Genomic DNA, 11962 nt, shown 5'->3' on the forward strand with positions numbered 1-11962 from the left:
GCGATCAAAATTCCGACCCCGAAAAAGTAAAAGCGGCGGAGCTTCTGGTTTGCGCCAAGACCCAAGCTTCTCTTTTGAGTCTCAACAGTCGCACTGGAGCTTCCCCAGAATGCCCCCGATTACTACAGATTTTAAGGGCTTAACAATGATCTTTATTGGATAATGGAGCTCTCTAAAATCTTAGAAAAATCCACAGATGGACATTTACATTAAACCTTTGACTTTGTTGAGGTTTGAATGTGCATAAGTACGCCGCATCATTGCAATGGCAGAAATCACTCTTGATAGGACTCTCATGCTTCTGTCATCCGAGAAGCAGAGAGAGCGCTCGGATGGTCTAGCTGGTGGGTCATACTTGAAGTATCTTAAACCAGTTATTCTTCTAACCTCTGCAAGATTTGAAACATATACTCCAGCAAAATAAAAGAAATTCAAAGCTGTATGTGGATGATTGATGCCACACTTTAGATTAAAACATGGTCCCAGTTGTTGACCGGTGCACTTCATCTAGGAACTCACTGAATGACAAAGCCTGTCATAAGATATTTGAGTCACTTTTTCGCTTCATTTCGTCTGAGAAAGCCCTTTATAATCGGGCAAATTCCAAAGGCCCATCTGCTTCTCGCTTATCAACATGTGCATCTATTCTACGAGCAACAGTTGATGTCCTCCTGCATAATTTACGAGCCAAGTCTGTTCGTGCAGTTGTTGATCACATAACCGAAACTCTACAGGACCCTGGAAGTAGTTTGTTTGAGCTTCTCGGTGTTGATTACACAAAATGCTTGACCGCACTGCTTAACTATCCACCACATGTTGAGCATTTGGGGGCTAGCGAATGGGAGAAAGTAATGGAATTTTGTCTCAATATCCTGAAGACCCAAGAACATGAAGATAGCCGTTCACATACAGGGAGCGATCCTCGTTCCACCCTGGACGACTTCTTGGCCCCCAGAGGTACCCCCACACCGTCCAGGTCGACGCCATCACTTACTTTCAGGGAGAAGACTAAAGGCGATCAAAGTGCAATCAGTGAAGCCATAATCTGTATTCAACTGCTAACTGCAAGTGTCAATGCTCCGATTCAAGAACCCGCTGCAAGGATCCTTCACGGGCTAGTGAATTTTGTCAAGTTGTCGCCCATTGCTGGAAGTGGACATCAGACTGCATTCAATAGCATTAATTCGGTGGCCACGAGAGTGTTGTTTGACCAGTCTGAGCTGGTTCAAAGCATACTACTGGATTTAATACCCGTAATTTGTCACCTGTGGGCTACCAAACTCGTAGGGTTGAAAGACGAATTGCTTGTCACCATCATAGTTTGCGTTGTTCTCTTGCGCGCAACAGCTCGACGGGAGCCATCAGGACTGCTGAATCGCTCGATTGAAGACCTCTTGGATGCTTTGTATACAGAATACATCAAACGACCAGAAAAGGATATCTTACAAATTGATGAATTGGTTTACCACCAAAAAGCTTCGGCAGCAACAGACAGATTCTTGATATGGCCACGCCTTGACTGTGGCAGATCGGAGCATAATTGGACCGTAATCTGGGCTATAGCTAACCTTGTGGAGTTATCAGAAGAGACAGCCGCTCCACTGTCGCCGCCTCGTATAGCAAGAGAGACGTTGAACAAGCGACAACGTCTCACATCGATGGTAGATGAGATTCACCGCGATTGTGCTGCATCCTCAGGTGCCAAAAGGATCTGTGCTCTCCAGTTAATCCCGCTTCTTCCGAGACACCATGCTAGTGACGACTCGAAGTCATCGTTGCTTCAGCGGTTGATACCGAATATTCTTGACGACAATAGCATATTAGCCTCCTGGACAATGATAGCTATTGCAAGGTGAGGGCTGCCTCCGCATTTTCATTCAAATTCAGCTAACCAATATTTTGCATAGTCTTGCTGGCAGCCCCCATGCAGACTCGTCATCATTGAGAGTATTTTGGCAACAAGCCTGGGATCTCACATGTCGTGCTTCAACTTCTCAAGCCACTTCTAGGGCTTCCTGTATTCTCATGAATAGCATTCTTGAATACAACCTCTTAGAATACCCGGTAGTAGCAGAAGCAACGAGCTCAATGCTAACATCTGTCAATTTAAACGGCCCGTCTACCATGTCTGATTCGTCGTTGAGTTTATGGGCCACAACAATTCGAATGACTGCTCAAATAAATCCAGGCTCCCTTCCAAATGCGTCAAAGCAAATTTGCGCCTGGCTGCGAGATGTCTGGACAATCGGTGTGTTAAATGCTTGTGACTACGTAACAGTGATATCAAATGCTAATAATACTTTAGGAACAGTAACTGATCGAATACAATTGGCTCAACTTGCTGCATTCGCCCGCCCCCTGGACCTTATGAACCTGCTTCTAGCCTGCACCAATAGACATTATGTCCCACCTAAGGCCCAGTTCAGAGGGCCGGTTAGCCTCATTGCCAAAGGCTGGCACTTTCTCCGCAAGAACAGGCTACTGTTGGATTATCTCTTCCAGATTGAAGGCGTGCTGGGTTTCGATGTGCATGATACGCAAGATACCATCCACTTGGCAACATTTTCACGACATGACCCCAACGATAATATGGTTTTGGATCTGTTACAAGCAAAATCCGAAATTTTCTTGCAAACTTTTCAGTCATTATACGAAGATAAATCCCATCATATAACAGTGGACATCGTGCAAATAGTTGCGTCTTTCTGTATTCTCGTTGCTCTGTACACGGAATGCCTGCCTCAGCAATCTGCACCACGACTCCAAAGCCTACGACAAAACAGCGATCGCCTGTGGGAAACCATATGCTCCTTCCTAGCCTCTCGCGAATTTGAATTTGTTCAAGGCTGCCTAACGCTTTTGTCGCCATTCCTTGATCCTGAAAAACTCCCTTTCAATCCCGAATCCATCGTCTCAAAAGCTCTTTATATACTTATCCCTCCATTAGCGGGCCTTTTAGAGAGCCATCGAAGAAGCCAGAGAGAGAGGCTAGCACCTCAGAATGAAGAGGCTATGGACTTGGAGGATACTTTATTTACTTCAAAAGATCGACTGGCGGATGCCACCTGCATCATTAAGTCTAATAGAGAGGCGCTACCCTTGTTCCATGATTTTCCCTCCTTTCAACGGTGTATCACCATTCAGCTCTCTGTCTTCCAGAGAGTACACGCATTCTTATGCAGCCCCCAGCAGTCTTCCAGTAGGGCTCTGGTTGAGTACTTACATGATTTAGACGAAGTTGACATCTTAGCCGCCGCGGACTTCCTGCCTCATGTCTACTGTGCGATTTCTGGAATAGACCGCAATTCGTTACTCCACATCCTTGAGGACTTGGCTGAAAAGTGCCTACAGACATATGAGTTAGAGCGCTGTGAGGCTTCCCACCTTCTTTGTGTTCATATGATGCGCATTTTTGTCAAGTCATGGGTCAATTCAGAAGTCGATGCTTTCAGTGACTCTGCCTCTGACATTTATGCATGGCTCAGAGATGTATTGTTGGCAAAGGACCTGGCGTCACCTTCAGTTCTAGTTGCGTTCAGTGAACTCCTCGTGGATGTTATCAACAACGACGCCTCATACTCAAGCAGTGAATCAAGCACATCCCCCCGAACCAACCTTCTGGAGATTTTGAAGAAAGGCAGCATACCAGTTAAGTTTAATGTTGGGAATCTAATTCCCCAATTGTTTGGCCAGTATCCACTAAACGACCATGATTTCATATTTAACGACGTGCTGAGACATCTTCCTAAAGAATCAGATTGGGTAGAGGGCATTGCCCTTCGTTTGTTCATTTTAGGCCAATTAGCTTCGCGGTGGCATACCTTACTGCGAAAGAGCATTTACCATTTGTTTGAAACTCCGGCACACGTACCACATTCGCTGCGGTATGCTGAGAAGTGTATACGTGGTGTAGCCAGAACGCTTGGACTCAAAGATGCGAAAGAGCTCTTCCGGTTATTCTCTTCTCAAATCCTCTACACCTGGACAGAGCAAGAATCAACCATAACTATGCCTTTCAGCATCTTCGGCTATGCAGATATCGAAGACATGTTGGGTGATGTACAAGACGAAATTGTTGGTCAAGTTATGATGCGTGCAAGAGAAGACGAGGAGATGGAGCTCTCGAAACATATAGGAAAGCCTTTCATTAAGCTTTTGGCAGCATCTTTCTACAAGGCGGAAGCCTACAGTATCGCCCGAGACATTAGTACCCCCCCTGAGCAGGGTAGCCAGCCTAAGGGCGCTGAGACCCGGCTCAAAAAGATACTAGGGACTAACTACTTTATGGAATTGGTCGATCGGCAATTTCCACAGATGATAGCAACTTTTTTCGGGTCGCTCGATCAATATGAACAAATAGAGAGAGCACTCTCAAAACGTGTGGAGTTTCAGGATTCTCTTAAGGTTTTAAGATGCATTGTCGGCAAGAGCGCTTCAAAAATCGTTCTTCCAGCAAACCAACAACCCTCATTCAGGGCTCGATATCTCATTGATGAGCTAGAGTTTCTCTGTAAACGCAGCGGGTACGAGCTTGGGACAATTTGGACGCCTGCTCTGGCTTCTTATGTTTGCCGAACTCTCTTAGAATCAATCCATCCAGCACTCGGTTCTTTCCATGCTTGTTCTGTGATCCGAAAGATTAGGATACTGCTTTCCGTGGCCGGGTCTGTCATGCTGAGGGACTATCCGTTTGAGATGGCTATACAATCTATGCAGCCGTTTCTGGTAGATATCTATTGCTCAGAAGATGCATTAGGAATCTTCTGGTATTTGTTGGAGGCTGGACAGCCTTATTTGACAGAGACCCCTAGTCTCATGGCTGGGATTACAGTCTCCACATTGCTGTCCTTAAAGAGGTTTCTGACGTCTCCACCAGCGGATACAGCTCAGCAGAGTCAATCGAAAGTGGTAATGTCAAATACGCAACGATTCCTTGAGTGGTTTGAGAATTACTTGCATTCTTACGAGTCGTCCTTGGATCCAGAAATAAGGGAGCCTTTTTGTCGGTTGGTAAAGTCTTCACAGGTTGCTAGCTCAGCTGAACCGCGCTCAGATAACAAAAACGAGCGTGATATGATTTTAGAAATCCTTGATGACCGGAGTTCTGAGAACAGTCTTCTGAGCAAGCCTGTCTCCGACCACGTCATAGCACTGCTCTGCGCTGACTCGAAGGAGCCTCTTGAATACCGTGACAAGTTTAACGAAACCGACAAAGACACGGCTTCTAACATAGTAGCCATCTACCAAACTTTGCAGAATCTCGACACCGGGTCTAGATACCGGTTATGGGCTGCGAAAGCCATCGGGCGCGCTTTTGCTTCCACAGGCAAAATCAGTGACGTTCTTCTCAGGGAGCAAGAGCTGACCCTCTTCAAATCTCAACAATCACAGTTGCGCTTAGGGGTTCACTGCCATTCTAAAGCCAGCATACTTCAAATACTATGCAGCATGGTGCAAAACAGCAGTCGTATAGAAGTGGGACTCGTTGAGCGAACATTACAGCTCATCATAAGTAATCTTGCCAAGTATCCGGATTTCGAGCAATGCGCTGGTATCGTGCCTTTGTCCTTGATGAAAGCCTTCACGTGGAGCCCCTACCAGTGTCCGCCTATGCCGTTTTTTGCTTTAGACACAGAAGAGCACGATGCTAAAGTCAGCTGGAAGTCAAGCAAACCCTTATCTCAGTGGGCTCGCAGTATAGCGCTGCTCTTGTCAAAAGCTGCATCTGAAGACCCTGTCATCGGGTCACTAGGCCACATTCTCTATGCTATCCCTGATTTGGCCATTCAAATCCTGCCATACATGCTTCATGATGTCTTACTTGCAGAACTTCAGGGAGAAGCGAATGTCCGCCAGACAATCTCCGAGATATTCAAACAAGCTCTATCTGATGTCCATGACAGTACTATCCAACATGCACGACTTGTCATCAACTGCATTCTCTATCTTCGAAATCAGCCGAAGCTAAATGAGGCGACAATAGTAGAGCGTGATGAATGGCTCGAGGTAAACTTCGTAGAGGCATCATTGGCTGCCAGCAGGTGCTGTTTACCAAAGACAGCACTCCTCTTCCTTGAGATACATGCATCTCGCATAGTTTCTAGCTCGCGCCGTTCCTCGCTTACCAAATTCGATGCTCCCTCTGACATGTTACAGGAAATATTCAAGGAAATAGATGATCCTGACTTTTTTTACGGAATCCAACAGAGCCCCTCTTTGGACTCGGTTATGGAAAGACTCCAGCATGAAAGCTCGGGGTTTAAGAGTCTCCTCTTTCAAAGTGCGCAGTATGATAGTGAGATCCAGATGTCAGAGGACGCAAACGCCTACGGCGTTCTTAAGGCACTTAACTCGACAAATTTGCAGGGAATCGCCAATTCTATCTTTTCTGCATCCGGTGGAGGCCTCCAGGATACATCGGGCTCATTTGACAGTATGCTACAAGCTGCAATGAATCTACGGCAATGGGATATTCCCGTGTCGCCCTTGAATCCCTCACCTTCCGCCACTGTCTTCAGAGCTTTCCAGAGCCTTAACACATCTGGAACCTTGACTGAGGCCACTAAGTGTATCAACGAATGTCTTTTGACAAGCTTAGACTCCCTTACAAGCACAGGTCGATCGGCCAAGTCTCTGCGCACTGCGATGAGGGTTCTTGGGATCATCACTGAAATTAGTGACGTCTTGAATGCCAAATCCACAGAAGAAATCAACTGCGAGTGGCAGAGCATTGCTGCCAGGGACTCTTGGATGAAGACCACTAGGTATGGAACAAATACACTCACAGATACAATCACTGCCTATCTGAGCTACCTCTAACGCAGTCAGTGTCCATGAAATCGGTGAAATATTAAACTCTCACGAAGCTCTCTTCTCATCAATCAAACGAAAGGTGCATTTAAGATCCTTGACCAATATAAGCAATCATGATGCACAGCTTCTGGAGGTTAAAGCCATTCGCCAATCACTCCAGGTCACCAGAGACCAAGGCATCCAACAAGCTTCACTAAAATCGGCGGTTTGCCTCTCTAAGCTCGCACACCAATGCTCCTCGCTAGGAATCAATATTGAGGGGGCAGCAAAGTTCGATCTGGCTAATGTTTTATGGGATCAAGGCGAAATGGCTGTATCCATTCGGATGCTCAATCAGCTCAAAGACCAAAATGATCTGCATAAGCAGGTTGTACCAATCAGTCGTGCAGAGCTTCTGGTGACTTTAGTAAGTTCTTCTCCTTATATAATCTCGGCGCTTGGTCATTTGCTCTATTTTGGGCTGACATCCTTGTTCAAAAGGGCCACCATGTTGCGGAAGCGCGTCTCGAGAAACCAGAAGTTATCATCCAAGACTACTTAATAGCCGCAGTCAAGGAGCTAAAAGGTCGCACTGGGGGTGAAGAGGCCGGTAGAGTCTACCATGGGTTCGCCACGTTTTGTGATCAGCAGCTACAGAACCCCGACGGGCTGGAAGATTTCACGCGAGTTGAGCAAATACGTAACCGTAAGGAAAAGGAGGTGCGAGCATTGGAGGAGATGATGAAGACCGCAGAAGGAAGAGAGAGAGAGGCTCTTAAATTCCATCGAACAAGAACGAAGCAATGGTTCGATCTTGATGATCGCGAATATCAACGTCTGCGACGAAGTCGGGAAGCCTTTCTGCAGCAATGTCTCGAAAACTATCTTCTTTCTCTGAGGGAAAGTGAAACTTACAACAATGACGTCCTCCGTTTCTGTGCGCTGTGGCTTGATAAGTCTGACAGTGACATCGCAAATGTGGCTGTTTCTAAACATCTCAGCCAAGTCCCAAGTCGGAAATTTGCCCCCTTGATGAATCAGTTAACCTCGCGCCTGCTAGATGTGTCTGATGATTTTCAGAAAATGCTCTTCTCTTTAATTACTCGCATTTGTGTTGAACACCCATTTCACGGTATGTATCAGATATTTGCGAGCAGCAAGTCCAAGGGAGGTAAGGATCAATCTGCTCTGTCGCGCAATCGAGCGGCTGGAAAGTTGGTGGAAGGTCTGAAGAACGACAAGCGCATAGGGCCAACATGGGTTGCCGTTCACAATACGAATATAAACTATGTACGGTTTGCTATTGATAGGCCGGATGAAAAGCTGAAGAGCGGCGCAAGGGTTCCACTGAAAAAGTTACAGACTGGTCAACGTCTGGAGCAGGATGCTGCGACACAGAAATTACCACCGCCCACAATGCACATCGGTATCCGGGTTGATTGCGATTACAGTGATGTGCCTAAGCTTGTTAGGTATCATCCTGAATTCACAATTGCATCTGGTGTCAGTGCGCCAAAGATCGTCTCCGCCTTTGCAAGCAATGGTTTACGATACAAGCAACTGGTAAGCAGCCAAGCTCAGTACATTTGACGTATAGATCAACCATTGAACTAAATTTTCTTTAGTTCAAAGGAGGAAATGATGACTTGCGGCAAGACGCTATCATGGAGCAGGTATTTGAACAGGTTAGCAACCTGCTTAAGGACCATCAGGCTACTCGGCAGCGAAACCTAGGTATTCGCACATACAAAGTTCTCCCTCTTACATCAAATGCGGGAATAATCGAATTCGTGCCTCACACTATCCCACTGCACGATTATCTGTTGCCTGCCCATCAAAAGTTCTATCCGAAGGACATGAAACCAAACGTGTGCCGTAAACATATTAGCGATGTTCAGACGCGGTCACTTGAACAACGCGTGAGGACATACCGACAAGTTACCGAACATTTTCATCCTGTCATGAAGTATTTTTTCATGGAGAAATTCAACAACCCAGACGACTGGTTTGGCAAGAGGCTCGCGTATACACGGAGCACCGCTGCGATTTCAATACTGGGTCATGTTCTTGGACTTGGCGATCGCCATGGCCATAACATCTTGCTTGACGAGCGGACTGGTGAAGTGGTGCATATCGACTTAGGCGTTGCATTCGAGCAAGGCCGAGTGCTACCGGTTCCAGAGGTCGTCCCATTCCGTTTGACACGAGATCTTGTCGATGGGATGGGAGTTACTAAAACGGAGGGTGTCTTCCGCCGTTGTTGCGAATTCACGCTCGAGGCTTTACGGGAGGAGTCTTATAGTATCATGACCATCCTTGACGTGCTTCGTTATGATCCACTGTACAGCTGGACTGTATCTCCTTTGAGGATGAGGAAAATGCAAGACGCCCCAGAAGCTGGCAGCGGACCGCCCGTATTGCCCGGTGCTGCCGATCAACGGTCAACCAATGAACCAAGTGAAGCCGATCGTGCGTTGACAGTCGTGGCAAAGAAATTGGGCAAAACACTGAGTGTTACGGCAACTGTAAATGAGCTGATTCAGCAAGCGACGGACGAGAAGAACCTTGCGGTCCTCTATTGCGGTATGTTCCATATGGTGCTACCTTGGTAAACAAATGCTAACTTTATTACCATAGGTTGGGCTGCCTATGCTTAATGCAACGACATACAGATGGAGGTTTAAGTGTGAGATTTGTTGCTTCTCATGGTTAATCAATGCATTTATGTCTTGTTTTACCTTAAGGTAGATATGTTGTTTCTTAGCATATTAGTCAAATTAGGTAGCGATTGTATGTGGCGGTGGGTGGTCAGGTCCGCCACTAATATATATATATTTGATCAACGGAACAAAAGTTATCTCAACCACCACGACGAAGTCTAGTTGCATATCACTTATTATTATCAATACTTTACTGTCATGCTCTGCTTAGCCGAATTTGAGTTGGTTAAGACAAACCCTTAGGGAAATGGAAAAGAGGAAAACCTTCTAGGATAAGTGGGAAAAAAGATTTACAAAAAGAGTGGTCCCAGGGAGGCTCGAACTCTCGACTTCTGAGTTATTAGCTCAGCACTCTAACCAACTGAGTTATGGGACCAGCCGTGTTGAAGGCTGTTCTTTGGTATGACTCCATATGCCACTGATATTTCTGAGTTTCACGGTACCGCGTCCAATGGTCAACTTGGCTCCATAATCACTTACCGTTTTCGGATGTTTCATTGCAAGTCTTGGTGGAATCTCTCACTTTTCCCTTCCCTTCAACGTCCACATTTTCCTTGCCCTAACATTGATGTACACAGCATCCAATCATATCATTCGATCGGTACATACTCAGGTATGCTTTCCTAGCAGCTTCCATGGTCCATCGATCGTGGAGCTAAATGACCGTACGGAGTCTAGATTAATGGTACCAGGTTGCGAAATTAGATTTATACAATTCGCCGCTTCTTTATAAAAACCATGAGACTAGCCATTGCTACTTTCAGAAATCGGGTATATAAGTGATATACCTGTACGCGAGACTGGCTTCTGTATCCGCACTGCTCTAGTCCTTGCATTTCACTATATAGGATTGTCAGTACCAGAACCCCCAAGTATGTCGACTACCTCCACCCCGAACAGGGGGATTGTAGTCTTTTCGGGAGGAAGTGCTGCCAATAACCTGGTAGATGTATTTAGCTCCGTTCGGGACAGCAAGAGCTGTCCGCTGAGCTATATCATCCCTATCAGTGACAATGGAGGCTCCTCATCTGAGTTGATCCGGATCTTTGGGGGCCCTGGAATTGGCGATGTGAGAAGTAAGTATCCACCCGCTTCTGTTATTTAGATTGCTTCTAATAGAGGTATACAGGTAGACTAGTTCGTCTGATCCCGGACTCACCTCCAAATTCTGAACTAGGTGCTATAAAGACATTGTTCAATCATCGACTGCCGGCAGACACTGCCGCGGCGCACGCAGAATGGCTCTCCATCGTAGATGGCACGTCTGCGATCTGGCAAGCCATCACGCCTGCCAAGAGAGAACTCATCCGTTCCTTCTTCAACCTCCTAAACTTGGAGATACTGAAGCGTGCACGTCCGCCATCATCCACCTTCGACTTCACATCCGCCAGCGTAGGCAACCTATTCCTCACCGGCGCCCGACTATTCAGCGGCAGTTTCGAAAGCGCCATCTACCTCCTGGGCAGCATCTGCGGCGTACCGTCAGACACCGTCCGGGTAATCCCAGCCATCAACTCCAACTTTTCCCACCACATCTCCGCCTCCCTAGCCAACGGCACCGTGATCGTCGGCCAAAACAGCATCTCCCACCCCAGCGAAGTAACCGCCCTCCAACCACGCCCAGGCTCCAGACGCCCCAGCCTCCTTCTAGCCGACGGAGCCTCCGAATCTGAAGACCCAGACACCCCAGACCCAGTGTTCTACGAAGATGACCACCCCCCAGGCTCCCTCCCCACCCTCCGCAACAAAAACATCCAATTCTCAAAAACAGAAAACGAGGATCTCCCCTCCCGCATCACCCGTATCTGGTACATAAACCCCTATGGCCAAGAGATCCGCCCACCCGCCAATCCCCGCGTCCTCGAAGCCCTCCGCGACTCCCAAGCCATCATCTACAGCATCGGCTCCCTCTACACATCGCTCATCCCATCCCTGATCCTCCGCGGCGTCGGACAAGCAATCGTGATGAGCCCCGCTCGACAAAAGATCCTCATCCTCAATGGATCCCTGGATCGCGAAACAGGCCCACCTTCTGAGCCATTCACGGCAGTCGATTTCGTCGAGGCCATCACACGCGCTGGCGAAGAGAGTCGTGGTCGAATGCATCTGACGATCCCTACTTTGGATGGGGACGGCCGGTCTGCAATGGATCTTCCATATACGTCTTATGTGACGCATATCCTTCATCTTGAGGGACCTGGGACGCCCCATGTTGATCGGTATCGTCTCGCGGAGATGGGGATTGAGACGCTTCGTCTGTATGGGCGAAAGATCGTTACTACAGGTGTGGATGGTATTGAGATGCCTTTTGGGATGAAATATGATTCTACGGCTTTGATCCAGGCTCTGGAGGTGGTCCTTGGTAAAAAGGGCGATGCGATGCTCCGAGGTGGAGAGAAAAATGGCCTCAGTCGAAGGAATACGTTGGATCCTGGGAGGAAGAGGTGAAT

The 11962-nt window shown here is 47.3% G+C and overlaps 2 protein-coding genes and 1 non-coding gene across 3 annotated transcripts; 2 read left to right on the forward strand and 1 right to left on the reverse strand.

Moving 5' to 3' along the window:
* Window positions 1–265: 265 nt before the first annotated feature.
* Window positions 266–9449, forward strand: atmA (DNA-binding protein kinase TEL1; the record flags this gene model as incomplete). The annotated part of the gene is made up of 9 exons (XM_032046886.1): window positions 266–344; window positions 397–439; window positions 512–1852; window positions 1908–2248; window positions 2306–6764; window positions 6829–7219; window positions 7294–8355; window positions 8418–9375; window positions 9430–9449. 9 exons carry the CDS (start codon window positions 266–268, stop codon window positions 9447–9449), a joined length of 8694 nt encoding a protein of 2897 aa, XP_031901448.1.
* Window positions 9450–9814: 365 nt separating this feature from the next.
* On the reverse strand, window positions 9815–9888 carry BDW43DRAFT_t92. Its single transcript has one exon. It is a non-coding gene; the product is annotated as a tRNA-Ile (tRNA).
* A 498-nt stretch (window positions 9889–10386) lies between these two features.
* BDW43DRAFT_318865 (gluconeogenesis factor YvcK family protein) lies at window positions 10387–11962 on the forward strand (the record flags this gene model as incomplete). The annotated part of the gene is made up of 2 exons (XM_032048772.1): window positions 10387–10588; window positions 10642–11962. 2 exons carry the CDS (start codon window positions 10387–10389, stop codon window positions 11958–11960), a joined length of 1521 nt encoding a protein of 506 aa, XP_031901449.1.

Source organism: Aspergillus alliaceus, assembly GCF_009176365.1.
Source record: "Aspergillus alliaceus strain CBS 536.65 unplaced genomic scaffold BDW43scaffold_16, whole genome shotgun sequence".
NCBI lineage: Eukaryota > Fungi > Ascomycota > Eurotiomycetes > Eurotiales > Aspergillaceae > Aspergillus > Aspergillus alliaceus.